At 36.5% G+C, this 22581-nt stretch overlaps 4 protein-coding genes across 6 annotated transcripts; 2 read left to right on the forward strand and 2 right to left on the reverse strand.

The window, feature by feature from the left end:
• Nucleotides 1-8879: 8879 nt before the first annotated feature.
• Nucleotides 8880-9538, forward strand: LOC107939352 (cytochrome P450 CYP749A22-like). The gene is made up of 2 exons (XM_016872680.2): nucleotides 8880-9189; nucleotides 9291-9538. Exons 1-2 carry the CDS (start codon nucleotides 8880-8882, stop codon nucleotides 9536-9538), a joined length of 558 nt encoding a protein of 185 aa, XP_016728169.1.
• Nucleotides 9539-13901: 4363 nt separating this feature from the next.
• Nucleotides 13902-16005, forward strand: LOC107939361 (cytochrome P450 CYP749A22). Its single transcript, XM_016872692.2, has 5 exons — nucleotides 13902-14263; nucleotides 14350-14573; nucleotides 14646-14878; nucleotides 14954-15332; nucleotides 15426-16005. The coding sequence occupies exons 1-5, from the start codon at nucleotides 13987-13989 to the stop codon at nucleotides 15864-15866; spliced, it is 1554 nt and encodes a 517-aa protein (XP_016728181.1). The 5' UTR covers nucleotides 13902-13986; the 3' UTR covers nucleotides 15867-16005.
• A 105-nt stretch (nucleotides 16006-16110) lies between these two features.
• On the reverse strand, nucleotides 16111-18770 carry LOC107939347 (calponin homology domain-containing protein DDB_G0272472). 2 transcript variants are annotated; one of them, XM_041088650.1, is made up of 3 exons: nucleotides 17793-18169; nucleotides 16371-17707; nucleotides 16111-16243 (listed from the first exon to the last, which is right to left on the reverse strand). In XM_041088650.1, exons 2-3 carry the CDS (start codon nucleotides 17646-17648, stop codon nucleotides 16184-16186), a joined length of 1338 nt encoding a protein of 445 aa, XP_040944584.1. In that variant the 5' UTR covers nucleotides 17649-17707; nucleotides 17793-18169; the 3' UTR covers nucleotides 16111-16183. The 2 variants fall into 2 exon arrangements, with proteins under 2 accessions (XP_040944584.1, XP_016728165.2); XM_016872676.2 differs by having other exon boundaries at nucleotides 16371-18770.
• Nucleotides 18771-18774: 4 nt separating this feature from the next.
• On the reverse strand, nucleotides 18775-22024 carry LOC107939362 (protein PHR1-LIKE 3). Of its 2 annotated transcripts, none has more exons than XM_041088656.1 (6): nucleotides 21655-22024; nucleotides 20408-20484; nucleotides 20170-20224; nucleotides 19564-19642; nucleotides 19412-19481; nucleotides 18775-19322 (listed from the first exon to the last, which is right to left on the reverse strand). In XM_041088656.1, exons 1-6 carry the CDS (start codon nucleotides 21842-21844, stop codon nucleotides 18879-18881), a joined length of 915 nt encoding a protein of 304 aa, XP_040944590.1. In that variant the 5' UTR covers nucleotides 21845-22024; the 3' UTR covers nucleotides 18775-18878. The 2 variants fall into 2 exon arrangements, with proteins under 2 accessions (XP_040944590.1, XP_016728182.1); XM_016872693.2 differs by having other exon boundaries at nucleotides 18775-19319; nucleotides 21655-22012.
• Nucleotides 22025-22581: the final 557 nt, after the last annotated feature.

Genomic DNA, 22581 nt, shown 5'->3' on the forward strand with positions numbered 1-22581 from the left:
TCCTTATAACATGTTGTACCTCTTGTCATGCTGAAGTTGCAAAGTTCGAGATTATTCTTCATAGGTGTCACAAGTTCGATCTATGGCCATGTTGATGTTACAAAGTTTGGAATGTGCCCTCCTCTTGTTGGATAAAATCCAGTTTAAAAACGATTTTCAGTCACAACGAAAAATTAAAATTTTTGAAAATTAAGTCAGTTCGTGATATTTATAGCAATAGACTTTTCTCGAAAAGTACTTATGCTTTATGCGAAACAGATCCTAGACGTTCTTGGCTTTCAACCGAAAAACCTTCTCTGTTATTTTAGTATCACAAATCGCTTCAGGTGTAGGGCTCAAACAATCATGAATCAAACATAAAACCAGAAACAATTTTCTTTACTTTCAGTAGGAAAGTAAATATTTCTTTTAATAAAAATTGGTTGAATTTTTATACCTAAAAAATATAATTTATACTTAGAAATAAATTCTTACTATTTTCAGACAGAATAACAAAATTGAAAACTTCTTTTATTTTAGTCCTACCAGTGTCATCTATTTATAGGGAAAGATAGAAGAATCCTGGTTGAATTTTTAGAATACAAATAATATTTGTCTGAGAGAAAAACTAGTCCCTTAGTTCTACTAGGAGAGAGGGGTGGCACACCTTAATATTTAATTTGGGTATGCCACCCCATCATACATATTATGAGGAATTTTGGATCTCTCTTGTTATGTGTTTCTTAAATTTTTAACCCAACAATTTATAATTTAATCCAACTCAATACATGTTTTCTATTTTCAAAATAAATATTTTTATTAAATTAATTTAAATAATTTTCTCAACTCAATTCTAGTCCTGTTGAAGTCATGACAACTTTACCATAAATAATCTATGAGAAATATATTTAATTTTCATATTCAATGGATTCATTATGATCAATTAATTTAAATCCATTTTCAAACTTCAATTATTTGAAAATAATAATTCAAAAACTTAAATTAATTCTCAAGTAATTTCCATACTAAGTGAGAAATCACATGCATTTTCGAATGTAACACATTCCTCTAACTTTATCATTTCTATCCATTTCTGTTCATTTGATTCTAAATTCAATTCATTTTTGGTTTCAACGAGCTAATAGAGGGACTGATTGAGCATATATAATTAGGGCTTCCAATGATTTATAAAGTTCCAGCTTTTCCCCTATTAATTATGAACTTATTTAGGCATGAAGTCATTTCATTATAGTATTGTGACTGAGTTCTCCCTAATTACATACTACTACTAAAGCTACTTGATCAATACTCATCCAATAACCTTGTCATACGTGTGTTACCCTCATAAGATATCCTTAATCTCTTTGGGATAAACTCGTTCTCCAAATATAATCCTATTTAATCTCATTGTAATCATTACATTTTCCTTCATGAAAATTTAATTACTATCAAATAGTAAGTAAGTCATTCATCATAAAGACAAATGACTAGTGACCACGTTTACTTTTCATCTATCATGTAATGCCAATGAGAGGATATCATTTACCTATTTGTTGGGCTTTAAATTTCACTATTGTGAATTATGCTACATACTATATAAGTCGTATATCCAGCACATCAGCTTTCAATTCCTTATCTATTTGAATCCAGACTTTTACTTACATCAAAATATATGAGTCACACATACATAGTTCATCATCCACTCAAGATTAAGGTTTGCCACACTATGAACGTCACAAGTGGATAAATCTATAAACAAATTTAAGATCTATTCTACTTGGGTTTTGTCTGATGTACTGTCAGCTCAGTTAGTCACATTTATGTCTCTATCTTCTAGGAGTCATTCACTCCAATGCTCAAGACAAAGCATCTCCCCAATTGGACTTGATAAATGACATTAATCTTTCAATTGGTTTGCTCATTTCTGATCAAACAAATGACATGTTTCTATTCATCTACTAATACAAGTTATTTTTTCGTATTACGATCCAACCACGTAATACAACTTAGTATTAGTTAAACGTTAGACCAACAATGAGTCCAGTGGCGGAGCCAAGGGGGGCTGGCAAGGGCCTTGACCCCCTTAAAATGGAAAATTTTTATTTAGGCCCTTTATAATTTATTAAATTTTAAATTAGTAGTGGTAAAATTGTACTTTGGCCCCCAAAAATAATAAAAATTTGATTGAATCCTTTAAAATTATAAAATATAAACTATTAAAATGGTGAAATTGTAATTTTTACTATTGTAAAAATATACAATTTAATTCCACCCAAAAAAAATATTCTAGCTCCACCACTGAATGAGTCAATATTTGCTTTCATTTTACTTTGCATGCAAAAACAATTGATGATAATATAGAAAAGGTATTAATATGATTTATGAATATTTTTATTAAACTATTTTATTTAAAAAAATATAAATATACAAACGACTATAATACAATTAGGGCTTCAGATCCAACACTTATTACCATGTAGAAGTTGCAAAAGTTACTCCCCCATGTTGATGTTACAAAGTTTGGAACGAGTCCTCTTTCCATGTTAATATTGCAAAGTTTGGAATGGATCGTCCCTCACCATGTTGAAGTCTCTGGCCATGTTAAGGTTGCAAAGTTCAAAATATGTCCTCCTCTCGCCATGTTGAAGCTGCAAAAGATCTTCTTACCATTCAGAATAGATCCACATTGGTCATCACAAATGTGGTTCACCTTACCACGCCAATCTTGAAAAAATCAAACCAATCTCTATCCTGCCATGTTGATGTTGAAAAAATCAAAACAAATTGGCCTTACCACTTCAGTGTTAACAAAATGGGAATTAATCTCTACGTCACCACAATATCATATGCCTCAGCCATTGCCAAAACCTGGACGAATGATATAGCACATCTTTGTGTCACTCCCAATATTTTTCGATGTCTCCCAAAATCTTGAAATCAACTCTTTCTCTCGTCCTAACGGTGCACCTTCGACTTTAATGCTTGATGAAGCTATTTTTCGTGGTCTTTAAAATACATGGTTGGTGGGCACTGTTGAAAAGTCAACAAAGGTAGGAAGCAACTTGTTAAAAAGGTGAAGCAAGTTGCACCGAATGTTGAAAAGTTGAATGGGATAATTGCAATTTTGGTCCTTAATTTTTTAGGCCATTTGCAAGTTAGTCCCTAAACTTTAACTATAAATAGGCCTTTTCATTTTTCATTTCAACCATCCCAACCAATCTTTCTCTCTTAGTTTTCTCTCTTCTCCCATTTGAGAATTCTTAAGGAATTCTATTTGTTTGTATTATTTTGGAGATAATAAAGTTATCATCTAGTGCTAATGCCCGAGGACGTAGGTATAATTTACCGAACCTCGTTAAAACTCTTGTGTTTTTTCTTGTCCTATTTTTCTTTCAATATTTGAGGGTATAATAGCAGTATTTAATTGTGCTATTAAATTACTATAGAAGGAATATTCTGACTAAGGAAAGACTTGGTATTTAAGAGATCCATGTGATCCACCTCTCTTCCCTGGGAATTGAACTTTGTGTGATTTTTTAGTACAATAATTTACACGCTTCCGACCCTATTGGAACAACAAGTGGTATCAGAGCCGAAGGTTAATCGTAGTATGCTCTGTGGTTGCAGTTTAAACTGATCTTCCACATCAGAAAAGATTTCCTTAGGTATATTGAAAGATTATGGAGAAAACGGTCGGTGTAGGAGCTTCAACATCGTCTATGTGGACAAGACCGAAAATTGCAAATGCAAGATTGGCCATGGAGATCTTTGATGGCATGGGCCATTTTGGTATGTGACAAAGTGAGGTTCTAGATGCCCTTTTTCAGCTGGGTCTAGACATTGCCATTGATGAAGAGAAACCAGATGATGTACAGGAGAAAGATTAGAAAGCGATCAATCGGTTGGCATGTGGCACAATTCGATCATGCCTTTCTCGAGAGCAGATGTATGCTTTTTCAAAGGAAACTTCTGTAAATAAGTTGTGGGTGGCACTTGAAGAAAATTTTTTGAAGAAAAACAGTAAAAATAAGCTCCACTTGAAGAAAAGACTATTTCGCTTCACTTACGTCCCAAGTACCACAATGAATGATCACATCACCAAATTTAATCAGTTAGTCACTGATTTGCTAAATATGGATGAGACATTCAAAGATGAAGATTTAGCTTTGATGCTGTTGGGGTCACTTCCTGAGGAGTTTGAGTTCCTAGAAACTACTCTACTTCATGGCAGGAGTGATATATCTCTGAGCGAAGTCTGTGCGGCCTTATACAGTTATGAACAGAGAAAGAAGGATAAACATAAAAACTTAATCAGAGATACAGAAGCTTTAGTAGTCCGAGGTCGTTCAAACACTCGGAAGAAAACTCAGAAAGGGAGATCAAAGTCAAAGTCCAGGCTCGGGAAAGATGAATGTGCCTTTTGTCATGAGAAAGGCCACTGGAAGAAAAATTGTCCAAAGCTGAAGAATAAGGGAAAAGCTGCTGTAGATGCTTGTGTTGCAAAGCATGATACCAGTGACTCTGAACTATCACTGGTTGCATCATCATCGTCGTTCCATTCAGATGAGTGGATATTGGATTCGGGTTGTACCTATCATATGTCCCCTAACCAGGAGTGGTTATCTGATTTAGTAGAACTAAATGAAGGAGTTGTTTATATGGGTAATGACAATGCCTGTAAAACTGTTGGGATAGGTTCAATCCAATTAAAGAATCAAGATGGATCAACCAGAGTTCTGACTAATGTTCGGTACGTGCCCAGTTTGAAGAAAAATCTCATCTCATTGGGAGCCTTAGAATCCAATGGTTCAGTTGTTACTATGAGAGATGGGATTTTGAAAGTGACATCTGGCGCACTTGTGATATTGAAGGGCATCAGGAAAAATAACTTGTATTACTACCAAGGTAGTACAGTTATTGGAGCAGTCGCTGCAGCTTTCGGTAACAAAGAATTGGAATCAATGCAGTTGTGGCATATGAAGTTGGGACATGCCAGTGAAAAATCCTTGCAAATTCTGGCAAAGCAAGGATTGTTGAAAGGTGCAAAGGCTTGCAAATTAAAATTTTGCGAGCATTGTGTTCTGGGAAAGCAAAAGAGAGTGAAATTCGGCACTGCTATCCATAATACAAAAGGTATTTTGGAATATGTTCACTCAGATGTGTGGGGGCCTTCCAAGACACCTTCATTGGGAGGAAAACACTACTTTGTTACTGTTGTTGATGACTTTTCCAGAAGAGTTTGGGTGTATACCATGAGAACTAAGGATGAAGTGCTTGGAGTTTTTCTTAAATGGAAAACTATGATCAAAAACCAGACTGGCAAGAAAATCAAGCGACTTAAGACGGACAATGGAGGGGAATATAGAAGTGATCCGTTCTTCGATGTGTGCCAAGAGTATGGTATTGTTCGACACTTCACAGTTAGAGATACACCACAGCAGAATGGAGTGGCAGAGCGTATGAATCGAACATTGCTGGAGAAAGTTCGATGTATGTTGTCCAATGCTGGGTTGGGCAAGTAATTTTGAGGTTGTGACATATGCTGGCCATCTTTTTAATCGTTTGCCATCATCTGCATTAGAAAGAAAAACTCCTATGGAGGTATGGTCTGGAAAACCGGCTACAGATTATGATTCCTTACATGTGTTTGGATCCACTGCATATTACCATGTGAAGGAGTCAAAGTTAGATCCGAGGGCAAAGAAAGCTCTTTTTATGGGAATCACTTCTGGAGTGAAGGGATTCCGTCTTTGGTGCTTAAGCACAAAGAAAATGATCTGTAGCAGAGATGTTACCTTTGATGAATCTGCCATATTGAAAAAGGTAGCAGATAAAGATATTCAGACAAGCGACACTCCACAGCAGGTGGAGTGTACTCCAAAACAGGTGGAGTTTGAGCAGATGGGGATTTGCCCAGTTAATAAGTCTAATTCTCCAGCCACAATGGAAGAATTAGAGGTTGAAGAGGTTCTGACCCAAGAACCGTTAAGTACACCAGAACCAGTTGCAGTTGCAAGGCCACGGAGAGAAATTCGTAAACCTGCTCGATTTACTGATATGGTGGCCTACGCCCTTCCCGTTGTTGATGATGATATTCCTATTACTTATCAAGAAGCAATGCAAAGCTTAAAAAGTGATAAATGGAAATGCGCCATGGATGAAGAAATACAGTCTCTCCGGAAGAACAATACTTGGGAGTTGGCGCAATTACCGAAAGGTAAAAGGGCAATCGGATGCAAGTGGGTATTCGCAAAGAAAGATGGATCTCCTAGCAAGAAAGATGTTCGCTACAAGGCAAGATTGGTAGCTAAAGGCTACGCTCAGAAGGAGGGAATTGACTACAATGATGTATTTTCCCTGTTGTGAAGCATTCCTCCATCAGAATTTTGTTAGCTTGGTAGCACAGTTGAATTTGGAGCTAGCTCAACTTGATGTTAAGACGGCTTTCTTGCATGGTGAGTTAGAAGAGGAGATCTATATGACTCAGCCCGAAGGATACACAGATGCTGGTGGTAGAAATTGGGTTTGTAAGCTGAACAAATCGCTATATGGATTGAAGCAATCCCCGAGGCAGTGGTATAAGCGATTTGATAGCTTTATGAGAAGGCAGAAGTACACAAGAAGCAAATATGACAATTGTGTGTATTTGCAGAAGCTGCATGACGGATCTTTCATTTATCTACTCTTGTATGTTGATGATATGTTAATCGCTTCGAAGAGCCAAAAAGAGATAGATAAGCTGAAGGCTCAGTTGAATTAAGAGTTCGAGATGAAAGATCTAGATAAGGCCAAGAAGATTCTCGGCATGGAGATAAGTAGAGATAGACAGAGAGGTAAGCTTTGTTTGAATCAGAAGCAATATCTGAAAAAGGTATTACAATGTTTTGGTGTAAATGAAAACACAAAACATGTAAGTACCCCACTTGCTTCTCATTTGAAACTTAGTGCTCAATTATCTCCGAAAACTAAAGAAGAAAGAGAATATATGGCGAAAGTCCCATATGCTAATGCAGTTGGGAGTTTGATGTATGCGATGGTGTGTACGAGGCCTGACATTTCACAAGCTGTTGGAGTTGTGAGCAGGTATATGCATGATCCTGGAAAAGGACATTGGCAAGCTGTGAAATGGATTCTACGGTATCTTCGAAAAACCATAGACGTTGGTTTAATTTTTGAGCAGGATGAAGCACTTGGTCAGTTTGTAGTTGGATATGTTGATTCCGACTTTGCTGGTGATTTAGATAAACGTCGTTCAACTACGAGGTATCTGTTTACTCTTGCTAAAGCCCCAGTAAGTTGGAAGTCTACCTTACAGTCTACAGTAGCTGTGTCTACTACAGAGGCAGAGTATATGGCAGTTACAGAAGCTGTTAAGGAGGCTATTTGGCTTAATGGATTGTTGAAAGACTTGGGAGTTGTTCAAAGTCACATTAGTCTATATTGTGACAGTCAGAGCTCTATTCATTTAGCGAAAAATCAAGTCTATCATTCAAGAACCAAGCATATCGACGTAAGATATCACTTTGTGCGGGAAGTCTTTGAAAAAGGAAAAATTCTACTTCAAAAGATTCCGACAGCAGATAATCCCGCAGATATGATGACCAAAATGGTAACAACAATCAAGTTTAATCATTGTTTGAACTTGATTAACATCCTGAGAATTTGAGCACCTTCAGGTGTATGGCGCTCGAGAGTGCATTTGGAGGCACTACAAAAGATAACTTTATCGAATTTGGGGAGTTGAAGGAAGTGTGTGAAGATGTGATTATCCTAATCAAATCTTCAAGGTGGAGATTGTTGAAAAGTCAACAAAGGTAGGAAGCAACTTGTTAAAAAGGTGAAGCAAGTTGCACCGAATGTTGAAAAGTTGAATGGGATAATTGCAATTTTGGTCCCTAATTTTTTAGGCCATTTGCAAGTTAGTCCCTGAACTTTAACTATAAATAGGCATTTTCATTTTTCATTTCAACCATCCCAACCAATCTTTCTCTCTTAGTTTTCTCTCTTCTCCCATTTGAGAATTCTTAAGGAATTCTATTTGTTTGTATTATTTTGGAGATAATAAAGTTATCATCTGGTGCTAATGCCCGAGGACGTAGGTATAATTTACCGAACCTCGTTAAAACTCTTGTGTTTTTTCTTGTCCTATTTTTCTTTCAATATTTGAGGGTATAATAGCAGTATTTAATTGTGCTATTAAATTACTATAGAAGGAATATTCTGACTAAGGAAAGACTTGGTATTTAAGAGATCCATGTGATCCACCTCTCTTCCCTGGGAATTGAACTTTGTGTGATTTTTTAGTACAATAATTTACACGCTTCCAACCCTATTGGAACAACAGTCACCTTATTTTTTGCTTTCTGATGGCTTCGAAATCTTCAACGGATTTAGACTGTCATAGTCGATGCCTCTTTACTAACCGCAAATCTGCAACATAACTATGAAAAAAAACAAGATGCAAATATCTTTCATGAATAGAAAAAATGCGAAAAAAATGAGGAGAGTCAAATTGCGTGGCGTGGTACCAAATTTTCCCCATAGAGTTGACAAGTTGGCATCAGCAGACCAACTAGCGGTAAGAGGGGTGTAACACAAAGGTGGCCGTTGGATTTGGTGCTAACTCTAATCTCCAGTTTCGCAAAATAGAGTTGTAGAGGAGTTAGGCCAGTTTGATTTAATACAAAGAAAGTCGACTGTTTGTTGAATTGTATTTGCTTTGCTGTTAATAATAGAGATATCTTCTCATTAGCCGCATTTAATTGTGAACAACCGTCAACCCAACGGAAATTTTGAATTAATTATTTATTTCCTGTTTAAATTATAATGTAAATACTAATTAAAACATTAATGATAGTACAGTGTATTTGTTGAATATGGAAATTACAATATAAATACAAATGAAATATCTGGATTCAGTGGTAAGAGAAGAAAACAAGAGTGGCTTGATGGAGCTTGTAATTCTTGTCCCATGTTGTTTCTTCCTCGTAGCTTTAACAAAGTTCCTTTATCATTACCTGTGGGTACCTCTTCGTATACAGCATATGATGAATTCACAGGGCATCAAAGGACCTCCTTACAGATTCATCCATGGCAACAATAAAGAAGTTACCAAAATGAGAAAGGAAGCATTAAGCAAAGCTGTGGGCTTGACAGATGATTTATTTCCCAGATTACAACCACATATTTATTCCTGGATCAATACATATGGTGAAGTGGATGCTTGTTTTTTCACTATGATTTATTGTAACTTCTGCTTATCTAGCTTTAAGAAAAAGATGGACACTTTTTGTTTTGTGTTGTGTGATTAGGGAAGAATTTTGTTTATTGGAATGGCGTTCGAGCTGAAGTGGTGATTTCAGAACCTGAATTGATCAAAGAGGTTATGAAAAATAGTGAGAAAATTTTTCAGAGAAGGAAGCTTACAGATGTTGGTGGGAAGCTCCTGGGAAATGGCTTGTGTTCATTGAGGGAGAAAAATGGGCAAAGCATCGAAAGCTGGCCAATCATGCTTTCATGGGGAAAGCCTAAAGGTAAATCCTCCAAATCTATAAATTAGTTGTAATTAATTTATAAGAATTATACATAAATGGCATGTAAAGTTTATTATTTAATATGAAAATTTTTTTTATCACCTTTCATTTTTTGTCATCAATAGTTAAATTACTAGTAGGAAGAAAACTTGATTGTTTTTAAAATTGGTATAATAACAACTTTAGCCATCAATATTTATACATGTGTAATTCAGTCCTTTTTGTAGTTTTTATTTTCTTTGTGACATTAAGAGTTAATTTTAAAATAATAAAAAATGTGAAATTTATTATCTTGAATTTTTAGTATTTTTATTTTGATATATTTTCAATCAAATTTAGTTAATAAATTTATTTTCTAGCTTTGTGAAAGGTTCACAAAGAAGTAAATATTGAAGATTTTAAAATTTTCAAAATCAAGACTAAATTAACACAATATAAAAATATTAAAGATTAAAATTACTATTCTACTAAATTTAAAAGTTGTCACCCTATATTTCCGTTAATCATTTAATGGTGACTAAAAAATATTTTTTCAATAATTAAATAATTATTTTATAACATTTATTTGTGAAAACGAAAATTACCCATATTTAAAAAAAAAACACCGAATAGCAATCCCACGTGATAACAAAGAAAGTACCCAAAATATGTGTAGATTTGTTGCGGAAGCGACGATAATATTAATAACAATATTATCAGAAATATTTAGATAATTATTATGCCAACAATTATACTAAGAAAATTCCCAGTTAAATTGGAGGGGTCACAATGGTCCCGCTTAAAACCCAACAACTAGACAGAACTCACTTAGATATTTATAGCAATAATAACTAAATAAATATAACCAACATAAAGCTATTAAATAAAAGCAAACAAATAAGAAATAAAATACCAGAGTTTTAACGAGGTTCGGCCAATTTAGCTTACGTCCTCGGACACTACCAAATTAATATTTCCTCTAGAAATATTACAAAGGAGAAGATTTTGGGATGATACAACCAAAGGGGGAGGGGTTCTATATATAACAAACCAAACCCCCTCCCTTTCTATCTTTTCCTAATGTGGGATATTGCCAATATTCAACAAATCTCCACCTTGGCGATATTCCACATCTTCGAACATCTTCTCATAACACTAACTTCAATAGTGTCTTCAAATTTGCAACCAATCGCCTTCTTCCCTTTTGGTAGTTGTGCCAGCTTCCACGTCTTGTTTTTCTCTAGAGATTGCATTTCCTCTTCCATTGCACCTAACCATCTATTATTCTCTAAACTCTGAATGGCTTTGGTGTAAGTGGATGGAATATTATCAACAACTGGAAGTGCATAAGCTACCATGTCAGTGAAACGAGCTGGTTTCTGAATTTCTCGTCTCTGCCTTCTGACTGCAATTGGCTCTGATTGCTGTTGAGGTTCTTGGGTAGAAACCTCTTCCTCATCTGACTCTGCATCTGCCAATGAAGAATCACTAGTGGTACCTTCTGCTGGAATTACCACACTCTGCTCAAACTCCACCTGCTGCGGAGTACACTCCACCTGCTGCGAAGTACTACTCACTCCTTCTGGATTTACCTTATTCAACATGGCAGATTCATGAAAGGTAACATCCCTACTGATTATCGTCTTCTTTGCCTCTAGACACCACAAACGATATCCCTTAACACCAGCATTGAAGCCCATGAATAGAGCCTTCTTTGCTCTTGGATCTAACTTTGATTCTTTCACATGATAATATGCAATAGAACCAAAAATGCGCAAGGTGTCATAATCAGTAGCAGGTTTTCCATACCATTTCTCCAAAGGAGTCTTGCCATTTATAGCAGATGATGGCAAATGATTGATGAGATGTTGAGCGTACGTCACAGCCTCAGTCCAAAACTTTCTATCTAATCCAGCATTAGATAACATACATCGAACTTTCTCCACAAGCGTTCGATTCATACGCTCTGCCACCCCATTCTGTTGCGGTGTTCCACCTACGGTGAAGTGCCTTACTATGCCACAATCTTGGCATATCTTCAGGAAAGGATCGCTTTTATATTCTCCACCGTTGTCTGATCGGAGAACCTTAATCTTCCTTCCTGTCTGATTTTCAACTTTAGTTTTCCACTTAAGGAAAACTTCAAGCACCTCATCTTTGTTCTTCATAGGAAACACCCAAACTCGTCTGGAAAAATCATCAATAAAGGTGACAAAATAACGTCTTCCTCCAAGTGATGGAGTCTTGGACGGTCCCCATACATCAGAATGCACATAATCCAGAATACCTTTAGTATTGTGAATCCCAGTGCCAAATTTCACCCTTCGTTGTTTTCCCAGAACACAATGCTCGCAAAATTCAAGTTTGCAAGTCTTTGTACCTTTCAATAATCCTTGCTTGGCTAGAGTTTGCAAGGATTTTTCACCAGCATGGCCCAAACGCATATGCCACAGCTGTGTTGCCTCAGCGTCCTTCTTGGTACTCGAAATTGCTGCTGCTGTTGTCCCGACCACTGTACTACCTTGGTAGTAATACAGATTGTTCTTTCTTATGCCTTTCAACATCACCAATGCTCCTGAAGTTGCTTTAAGAACTCCATCTCGTATTGTCACAACTAGGCCTTTAGATTCTAACGACCCCAAAGAGATGAGATTCTTCTTCAACTTTGGGACATATCGTACATCCCGCAAAATTCTAGTAGATCCATCATGACTCCTCAGTTTAATTGAACCTATCCCGGCTATTTTACATGTGTTATCATTACCCATGTAAACAACCCCTTCATCTAGTTTTTGAAATTCAAAGAACCATTCCCGAATGGGACACATATGATAGGAACAACCAGAATCCATGATCCACTCATCTGCATATAATGTTGAAGATGTCATACTAAGAGAAAAGTCTGACTCTGCTTCACTATTGCATTCTGCAACATTTGCATCTTGCGGAGTCTTCCCTTTTTTCTTCAATTTTGGACAATCTTTCTTCCAATGTCCTTTTTCTTTGCAAAAGGAACATTCATCTTTGGCAACAGCTCGACCTTTGGACTTTCTTCTCTTCCCATTAGACTGACTTTGCTGACGACCTCTTGTTACCAATGCTTCCACTGCTGCTTCACCTGAACCTTTCAACTTATCCTTTCGGCGTAGTTCATAGCTATACAATGCAGCAGTTACTTCATTGAAAGTTACTTCCGATTTTCCATGAAGTAGAGTAGTTTCAAGGTACTCAAACTCCTCAGGAAGCGATCCCAACAACATTAACGCCAAGTCTTCGTCTTCAAAAGTCACATCCAAATTCAACAAATCAGCCACCAGCTGATTAAAATTGGTAATGTGCTCGTTCATCGTGGTACCAGGAACATAATTGAAACGAAACAGTCTTTTCTTCATATGCAACTTATTTTGACTGTTCTTCTTCAAGAATTTCTCCTCCAATGCTTTCCACAATTTACTTGCAGAAGTCTCTTTACTGAATGTATACTTCTGCTCTCTGGAAAGACATGATCGAATTGTACCACATGCCAATCGGTTGATGGTCTTCCATTCTTTATCATCAACCCCTTCTGGTTTTTCTTCCTCAATGGCAATATCTAGACCCTGTTGAAAGAGGGCATCTAGAAGCTCACTTTGCCACATGCCAAAATGACCTGTTCCATCAAAAATTTCCACTACAAATCTCGTATTTGCAGTTCCAATCCTCGGCAAAATGTACGAAGTGGAAGTTGTTGATATGGATGGTTTTTCTTCTGTCATTTTTGCCATAGCTTCTACTTAATAGCCACCAAATGCAGAATACCCACAAGCTTTAGGAAATGTTTCTGATGTGTAAGATCAGACTAAGCTGCAAACACAGAGCATACTACAAAACCTTGGCTCTGATACCAATTGTTGCGGAAGCGACGATAATATTAATAACAATATTATCAGAAATATTTAGATAATTATTATGCCAACAATTATACTAAGAAAATTCCCAGTTAAATTGGAGGGGTCACAATGGTCCCGCTTAAAACCCAACAACTAGACAGAACTCACTTAGATATTTATAGCAATAATAACTAAATAAATATAACCAACATAAAGCTATTAAATAAAAGCAAACAAATAAGAAATAAAATACCAGAGTTTTAACGAGGTTCAGCCAATTTAGCTTACGTCCTCGGACACTACCAAATTAATATTTCCTCTAGAAATATTACAAAGGAGAAGATTTTGGGATGATACAACCAAAGGGGGAGGGGTTCTATATATAACAAACCAAACCCCCTCCCTTTCTATCTTTTCCTAATGTGGGATATTGCCAATATTCAACAAGATTATGGTCCATGAAAATAAAAATTGTCAAAGAGCCCAAGACCGTACAAATTGAGAAATAAATAAATAAAGAAAAATAAATCTAATTATCTCTTTTACTATGCGGTACCTGTCAACCTGTCACCATAAATGCAAAAGCTAAAGCACCATTTCAATTCATTGCTGAGAGAAGAAGAAACATGAGTGCCTTGACGAAGCTTGCAATTCTTTTTCCATGTTGTTTCATCCTCATAGCTTTAGTAAAGCTCCTTTATGATTACTTATGGAGACCTCTCCGTCTACAGCGTATGATGAGTTCACAGGGAATCAAAGGACCTCCTTACACCTTCATCCATGGCAACAACAAAGAAGCTACCAAAATGACAATGGAAGCCTTAAGCAAACCTATGGGCGCCTTGAGACATGATATATTTCCCAGAGTGCAGCCACATGTTTACTCATGTGTCAACAGATATGGTAAGATCTATGCATGTTTTGCACTATGGTTTGGATCTTCTAGTTCTAAGAAAAAATGGACCCTTTTTTGTTTATTGCTTGATTAGGGAGGATTTATCTTGCTTGGGACGGTAATCGACCTGAACTGGTGATTACGGAAGCTGAACTTGTCAACGAGGTTCTGAAACATAGTGCGACAACTTTTCCAAAAAGGAAGCCTACTTTTTTTCTCACTGGCCTATTTGGGAATGGGCTTGTGACAGCTCTAGGTGAAAAATGGGTGAAGCAACGGAAGTTGGCGAATTATGCTTTTCATGGGGAAAGCTTAAAGGTAAAACACTCCAAACATGTGAAATTAGTTTTCTAAATCTTTCTTATATATGTTGGAGGATTGATTGTGCAGAACATGACACCAGCTGTAATTGCTAGTGTTGAAACAATGCTAGAAAAGTGGAAAAGCTATGTAGGCAAAGAGATGGAAGTATATCATGAATTTAGATTATTGACCTCGGAAGTGATATCCAGAACAGCTTTCGGTAGCAGTTACTTGGAAGGGGAGAAGATTTTTGACATGTTGAGCAAGTTGTCAATAATTAGGAGCAGAAATCTCTTCGAAACTCGAATTCCTCTGATCAAGTATGTCCCCTCTAAAAGCTTAATTGATCCCTCAGTTTTTGTCAATACATAGCTGACCTTGGTTTGCTTTTACAGCAAGTTATGGAAATCTGCTGATATGCTAAAGTCTGAAGAACTTTCAAAAGGAATACAAGATTGTGTAATGAAGATTGTTAAGAAAAGAGAAGACAAAGTTGAGAACAGAGAAGCCGATAGCTTCGACAATGATTTTCTGGGATTACTTGTAAAAGCCTATCATGATCCAGACAAAAATAACAGGCTTTCGATGGAAGACTTGGTGGATGAGTGCAAAACGTTCTACTTTGCTGGACAAGATACTGTTAATTCCTTACTTGCATGGATGGTCTTCCTTATAGCAATTCATGGAGATTGGCAAGAGAAAGCAAGAAGAGAAGTGATTGAGATATTTGGTAACCAAATTCCAGATTCTGAAGGCATTTCTAAACTCAAAATCGTAAGTAAACTGTCAAACGCTGGTGTATATTAATATGCCTCTAGTACATTAAATTCTTTAATGTAATCTGATTCATTCTTATTCTGCAAACAGATGACCATGATTATTTACGAAACTCTAAGATTATATGGTCCATCAATTGCCATGATGAGAAGAGCTGAAAGAGAAGTTCAGTTAGGGAAGCTAGTCTTGCCTGCTAATCTAGATCTTCTAGTTGTACATTCTGCATCTCACCATGACCCTCAACTATGGGGAGATGAGGTACATCTTTTTAAACCAGAGAGATTCGCAGAAGGGATTGCCAAAGCTACCAATTACAATGCAGGTGCATTTTGTCCCTTTGGATTGGGACCTCGGAATTGTGTTGGTATGAACTTTGCAATCATCGAAACGAAGATTGCACTCTCCATGATTCTACAACGCTACACCATTTCTCTTTCCCCTGCCTATGTCCACTCACCAATTCCTTATATCACCATTCAACCACAACATGGAATTCAAGTAATACTCGAGTCACTGCATAACGATGCGTAATGTAACATAGCTGCTAAGAATTCAGGGTTTAAATAAGTTTAGCTGCTATAAATTTGGGGTTTAAATAAGTTTATTCATGTATTCGCCTTCAACTTGTTTAAGTCAAAATTTAGTGGAAAATAATTATTATTCTATAAAATTTATATGTCAACTAGTAATTATATAATACGACCAACATAAGCTCATTTCAGCCAGGAACCTGCAGAGCTAATAAGTCATAAAAATTTTGCTTAGCAAGTACATTTTTTTGCAGAAAACTTACTAGTGAAGTTAACGTTTAAATCAAAACCTTCAAATCGATGGTACCATTCACCCTTTTAAATGCTTCCTAATCCTCCTAAAGAAGCACTTTGCTTATGTCTTTTCTTTGACATTACCTGAAATCATACAGCTAGAGCAATAAATTAATGGTGCTCATCTCAAGATCTTCAATATCTTATGTTTATTTTAAGGAACTATAATAAATATCCTATAGAGTTGATCATGTAGAGAGTAAAAGAGCACCTTAGAAGATGGAGGGGGCAACGGTGCCTGTGGTAGAGCCTTCCCCGACTCGGTTAATTGTTGTCTATCTCGAAGCTGAGTTGCAATATCTTCCATTATTTGCAACTCAACTTGTTCCCTTCCCTTCTGGCCTGCAGGGAAGTTGAGCTTCTCTCTTCCCAGTTGTACAATCTTTAGCCTTTCTCTGAGCCACCCAACTTCATTGTCAATCTTTAACCTTTCATAATCAAAAGCCGACTTCGATTTTCTATGCAAATATTTTGGTTGTGAAGGATGAATTGGTGGTAATCCTTCCGATCTCTCTAAACTGTTTCCTTTCCTGCCAGACTCAATTTCTACCCAACCGGGGGTTTGATTATCACATGCTTTAGGTGAGTTTGAGGAAACACCGATCAACTTCTTCTCGATTATTTTTTCACCCTCTTTGTTCTTCTCATTTGATGCGTTGTTAATGACATGAACATCGAGTACATGGAAACCAGAACCAGAATCTGATCTATGTAAACCTTTTCCGAGTTTCTCCACTTTTTCGTTGATGTATGGGAAAATCATCTTAGCCTCAGTTGTCTTCAGTGCCGAATGTTGGTTTGGATTGGTTTCGTTGCATTGCTTCTTATCTTCTACCATGGTATTAATCTCATCGTCACTTCTAAACATATGTGCATCATTATTTTCAATACTCGAACTCAAAAAGCTGGCAGCTTTATTGAGTTCGGTGACCGCTATCCCTTCCACAAAATCGGTGTTAACTTTCGTCTTGTCCTTCTCTCTAAACAATTCATTGACCTGCTGAACTTGCAGTAGCTCCCACTCACTTGACATCTCTTGTTCCTCCGTGGCTGCAGTATCATACATATCAGCATCCAGCTGCTCTTTCCCGTATAATATTTGCTTGTAAGATTCAGTTTCCTTCTCCAAGAAATACTTTTCCTTTTCTCTCCTTAATAAGATCTCTTTGAGAATGTTCATTTCTTCAGCATCATATGTGAATTTCGCCTCGATCATCCTCCGGTATTGCTTAGCTTCCATCTCAATGGCTGCCTTCTCTTCTTGCAAACGTAGTATCATCGCCATAGCCTCATCAGCAGCAGTGGCAGCGGCACTTCTCTCTTTCTCGAGCTCAATGTAAAGAGCAGCACAAGCAGCGTGCTCTGCATCGAGAGCTTGTCCCAAGACTCTGCCGCCATCAAAATCTTGAGCCGATGCCGAGCGCTTGATAACCATTGCTATTTCCTTTTCGTCCACCGATTTATTCTCAGCAAAAGAGTCATAATCCATTTGTGAACCCTGAAAATTTTGTTTAGGCCCTCCAATATCTTTTGCAGTTTCCTTACCATCTAAAAAGTACAGAACTATGAACACATTAGATGTGACATTAACATAATAAAAAAACCAAAGGAAGGTTTCGTAAAAGATCATCACCTTCGGAATGAACCAGAGTCTTACTCTCTTCGGTAACATCTTTGCCAAGTTTAACAAAAGTAGCAGAAGAATTGAAACCAGTTGGTGTCGTAATGGAAACCAATGGATCATTCGGAGAAGATGAAACTTTTCCACCAAGAAAACTATCAATTCTCTTGCGTCGCCTAAGACCAACTTTAGGCCTCCTTTCCACTTATGAATTTGCCCAAAGTTTCCATTTTTCACACCAACAAAAGTATTCTTCTTCCCATTACATGAACTAGAAGAAGCTTCCCCCTCCATTTCTACTTTCCCATCCTGCCAATAATCCGAATTCAATTGGCTATCGCGTTGCTCATCATCATCGTCATCTTCTCCATCATCATAAAAGTTGTTCCAGATAGCATCAAAAGGGAGTCTTTTCATAATAGAATATTGAACGGGTGAGATTTTAAGACATGGATCATGAACTAACATGGCTTGGAAACGATTTTTCTTTTCCAAGTACCCAAACAATCCATTACAAGGACACGGCAAAGACAGTCCAAATAAACCCAGAAATCTTGAAGCCAAATAGGCCAGAGTTGATCCACAAAGATATAAATAAGCTATGAATAGATCAAGGAACGCACCCACAATACCAGTGAATGTCCATGAATTCATCACATTGCACGCCATTGAAAAAGTACCAAGTTTTAGTATTTGGAACAGATAGTTAAAATCCGGGTAACTCACCCCGTGTTGGTTTTGATTAACTCAGTCATTTGAGACTAAAAAACACATCAAAAATTTGGTCCTTGAATCAACATAAAGCTTGAGGAAGAATAGGAGAGAAAGCGGGCTTCTTTTCTGAAAGTTTCTATTTTTATTTTGACCAATTGAATTGGATGGCATTTATGGTCGAATTATAATTCAATCGATTCAGTTCGAATTTTAAGGTAACCCCATATTCAAATGGATCAGCTCTTAGCATATATATATATATAGGCCACTGATAATACAGTTGAAAAAAAAAACTACATTTTAGATTAACTAGAAAGAAGAGTAAAACAAAAAGGAAAAATAATAAGAGAAGGTACCATTTCTAAGATGGAAATGTCTTACAACTCAACTAATATTAGGCATTACCCACTCTATTTCTGGCCTTATGCCACCCAAGGGAAAAGAGTCACCGATACCAAATGGGAGCCTTGGCCTTTTCATTGTAACAGCCTGTGACCCGACACCCGTTTGTGACAAAGGGCTTCTGCTTGAAGTCAAGAAGCTTTCGATGGAGCAGTCACCAATTCGGGTTGGCATATTGGAAGCAGTTTTGTTCTCTAGAGCTGCAGTGAATTCAGACAAGGAAGGCAATTTTATGTTATCGAGAGGGATCATCCCTTGACAATCGTTAGAAACCTTGATAGCCAATTCGGAAAGTTCTTCTCTGGCTGCTTCTAGACCAGTAGAAGCAGCAGCCTCATCATTCAGTGCTGTACAAGCTTTCTCGAGTATTGACTGTAGGTATTTGCCTTGTGCTTCAATCCGGAGTTGAAGACGACGTTGTACCTGCTAAGTGAAACCGTTAGTGTGCAGAAAAAAACATGTGTAACTACAAGGGTGACAAACATCATTATGAGGTGACCAGAATTCTGACCAACCTCCAACTGTTCATGTAGTTTTCGTTGAACTTCCATCTGCACTCGAAGAGCTTCAGTAACCTGGTAACCACTGTTCGGAAGATGGAATCTAGTATTCATATGAAATTCAAGAAAGCTAACGAGATCATCAAGCAAGAGCAAAAAGAACATACTCATTCACGTCTTGCGCAATCATTCTCGAAGATGCTGTGGTAGATGAGCCAGTGTCCTGTCTTTCTGCAATTGAGGAAGCTGAAACACCAAGAAATATATCTTTGTCAGTCAACTAAGAATATGTCTAACAATTATCTGCCATCTATCAGTTCACATGAAATAATTCTCTGGACCTCCAACGAGAATCAATATACCACGTAAACATGGCAGAAACGAGAAAGTCATATAAAACCAAGTTCAAAAACAATTTCGGAAATTTTATGAAACCCTGAAGAGCACATAACTAAAAAAGTTCTAGTACAAAATTTGGAAGCAAAATTTGATGATTTATCAAACCCATGCCTATAAGTACCCCCGAAAGGAAAAAAGTTAATGTCTTCCTATGTGCAGTTTCTTCACTTTGTACTAAACCGGGCGCATATGATAGAAACATTTTGTCAACAGTCTCTTCTTGACAGAGTTGAAATAGTCAAATTGTCATAGTACTTGCTCATGACTCATTGAGCCAATCAAAGGTACAACACTAAAATATGGTAGAAGGAAGAAGTTACCATATTCATTAATGAATAAATTAATTAATAGTTTAAAGAGAATGAGTCTCCTACCATCCTTAGAGTTATCAGTTGATTCCTTGGCAGATTGTTTCCCTAGTCGGTATTTCTGCAAAAACAGAGGCAACGGTATTTCAATTAGCTTAGCCGGTAAAGCCATCTCCTCCCAACAAAAACACATGCAGATATAAATGGGTGCACATAAAAGTTCAAACCAAGCAGAGGCATGAAAGCACTAATATAAAAAGGGAACAACTTCATGTCGTGACCATTGATGAGGGTAACAACGAACCTGAAGATGTGATTTCAAGTGATAGAGGGTAAGGCCTTTTACTCCCATTGTTCTCATAATAGTCTTAGGGGTTGCTTCTGCAATGCATTTCAAGACAAACGAACTACGTTAGGTCAAGATTCATAACTTTATAACAACAAAATGCCAGTTCATACAAGACATGACAGAAGGGGGCATGAAGGTCGAGTCTTAAAATGCCATTGTTAATCAACTAGGTTGGTTCACATAGTATCACTCCAAGTTACAAACAGAGAAGCATGTATGATGTTTTTACAATTGTTTTTTACAATGCTATAATCCTATGGCATAATTTTAAAGGAAGAAAATACTAATACCAAGATTATTCTTGCAGACCAAGACAAAGAACCACAGTTTGCTCAAGTTTGTCTTCCAACAGGAAAGTATGGAGACCGAAATTATTGAACTTAATGGCTCCAAAACTATGTTTTGTCCTATTAGTCGTATTGTATGGCTAGATAAGTACCCCCAGAAACATAACGTGGGCACAAGAACCTACGTGTTTATGCAAATATATGTGGTTCATACAAGTAAAAGAAGAAAATCCATGGCAATAAAATATTAACAAGAGGCCAAAAAATAATAGAATTGGCAGATATATGATAGAAAGAACAAGACAATGGCAATGAGATAAAGAAAGTTCCAAGATGTCATGATCCATTTTCCAACGATATTAAATGGTGTGCCAATAGAAAACATGACTGTTAAATCATTACCAAACATTACAAAGAAAAAAACAATTGTGGCTTGTAATAAAAATCAAAGATGACGTGAACAACATGGTAACAACACATCTTTTTCAACAATCAACAGGAGGATCAAAATGAAACTAAATTTAAAGACAATATAGAAACTAGAATTACCAAAATACAAATTAATAACATGTATCAACTTTAAAACCCAAGTGTTCGAAAGGCCAGTTCTCAAAAGCCAAAAATAATGCTATCAATGTCTCAAAGAACATAATGACTAAATCTCAAAGAAATAGGTTTTTTAAAGAAAAAAAAAGTAACCCATATTTCAAGAGAGAAGAGATACTTAAAGTACCCAAAATCCAGAAAGTTGATTTTTTTTATTTTTTATTTTATTTTTTTAAAAAGGAACTTTGATTACCACTAATATAACACATTATCATGACCAATCAAATAATAACAAATAAAAATAAGCAAAAAATCACATTTTTATAGCAAAAAGTAAAAGGAAAAGATAACCCAGAAACAAAAACTTACTGTCAGGGCCGCCGAGTTGAGTAACAGCATCGACAAAACGTTCATGGAGCTCAGCCGTCCATCGGAGTCGAGGCTTGGGGTCGGTTGTTAGGACCAAACAAGCATCACCGGGCAAGTTGGTTCCATCAAGCGACCCTTGATAATCCCCCACACATCCATCTAACGATAACGACCGAATACCCGAGTACATTTCTTCTGAAACTTTCTTTTTTTTTCCCGAGAAAGTGATGGAAAATGCAGAGGAAAATCGATGAAAGCAATATGAGCTGAGGCCTTTACCGCGGTGACCCAAAACTGGTCAGAGAAGGAAGAAGATAGGAAGAGATGGAGAGAGAAAGAGAGACAGAAATTTAATAGGGAAGTGAGTGAAAATTGAGGCATGCAGAGATTAGGACAGCGATGTGTTGTTGTGTCTTTGTCGTTGTCTTTGTCTTTGTCTTTGTCTTTCACTTTCTGACTCTCTCTCTCTCTCTCTCTCTCTCTCTCTCTCTCTTCCATTTTCTTATTTATACTAAATAAATACATTTTTAAATTCATCTAAAATTTAAAATAAAAAATTCGTTGTTGTTATTTTATTCATTCCATGTGTGCATAAATAATAAGGCTGAATTATTAACAAGTGTATGGTGAGAAAATTCATATCTTTTAATTATTAAAAGTTAAAACAAATTTATTGATAAATTTTAAATTTTATGTAATTTTATATATTAAATATTATTTTAATTTAAATTTTATATATTATTAATATAACCTTATTTTATGTGAACATATTATATACATAATGTGAATCCACTAAAAATAATTATACACTTAAAAACGGAATATAAAATTCGTAATACAGGGAATAGGGTTAATCCCACGTGGATTAGTTGGGATTGGTTTCACCTCTTGTCATTCTACATAAAATAAATAAAGGGGATTAAATAA

Source organism: Gossypium hirsutum, chromosome A02 (genome assembly GCF_007990345.1).
Source record: "Gossypium hirsutum isolate 1008001.06 chromosome A02, Gossypium_hirsutum_v2.1, whole genome shotgun sequence".
NCBI lineage: Eukaryota > Viridiplantae > Streptophyta > Magnoliopsida > Malvales > Malvaceae > Gossypium > Gossypium hirsutum.

What these genes read in the sequence shown, in the direction of transcription:
- LOC107939352 (XM_016872680.2), top strand. Translation starts at nt 8,880, where the DNA reads ATGAAATATCTGGATTCAGTGGTAAGAGAAGAAAACAAGAGTGGCTTG. An exon ending in TTCCTGGATCAATACATATG is followed by an intron (nt 9,190 to 9,290) that starts GTGAAGTGGATG and finishes TTGTGTGATTAG; the next exon opens with GGAAGAATTTTGTTTATTGG.
- LOC107939361 (XM_016872692.2), top strand. Translation starts at nt 13,987, where the DNA reads ATGAGTGCCTTGACGAAGCTTGCAATTCTTTTTCCATGTTGTTTCATC. An exon ending in ACTCGAATTCCTCTGATCAA is followed by an intron (nt 14,879 to 14,953) that starts GTATGTCCCCTC and finishes TTGCTTTTACAG; the next exon opens with CAAGTTATGGAAATCTGCTG. An exon ending in GCATTTCTAAACTCAAAATC is followed by an intron (nt 15,333 to 15,425) that starts GTAAGTAAACTG and finishes TTCTGCAAACAG; the next exon opens with ATGACCATGATTATTTACGA.
- LOC107939347 (XM_016872676.2), bottom strand. Translation starts at nt 18,449, where the DNA reads ATGGCGTGCAATGTGATGAATTCATGGACATTCACTGGTATTGTGGGT. An exon ending in TGCCCCCTCCATCTTCTAAG is followed by an intron (nt 16,244 to 16,370) that starts GTGCTCTTTTAC and finishes GTATGATTTCAG; the next exon opens with GTAATGTCAAAGAAAAGACA.
- LOC107939362 (XM_041088656.1), bottom strand. Translation starts at nt 21,844, where the DNA reads ATGTACTCGGGTATTCGGTCGTTATCGTTAGATGGATGTGTGGGGGAT. An exon ending in TCAACTCGGCGGCCCTGACA is followed by an intron (nt 20,485 to 21,654) that starts GTAAGTTTTTGT and finishes AATGCATTGCAG; the next exon opens with AAGCAACCCCTAAGACTATT. An exon ending in AACTACATGAACAGTTGGAG is followed by an intron (nt 19,323 to 19,411) that starts GTTGGTCAGAAT and finishes GGTTTCACTTAG; the next exon opens with CAGGTACAACGTCGTCTTCA.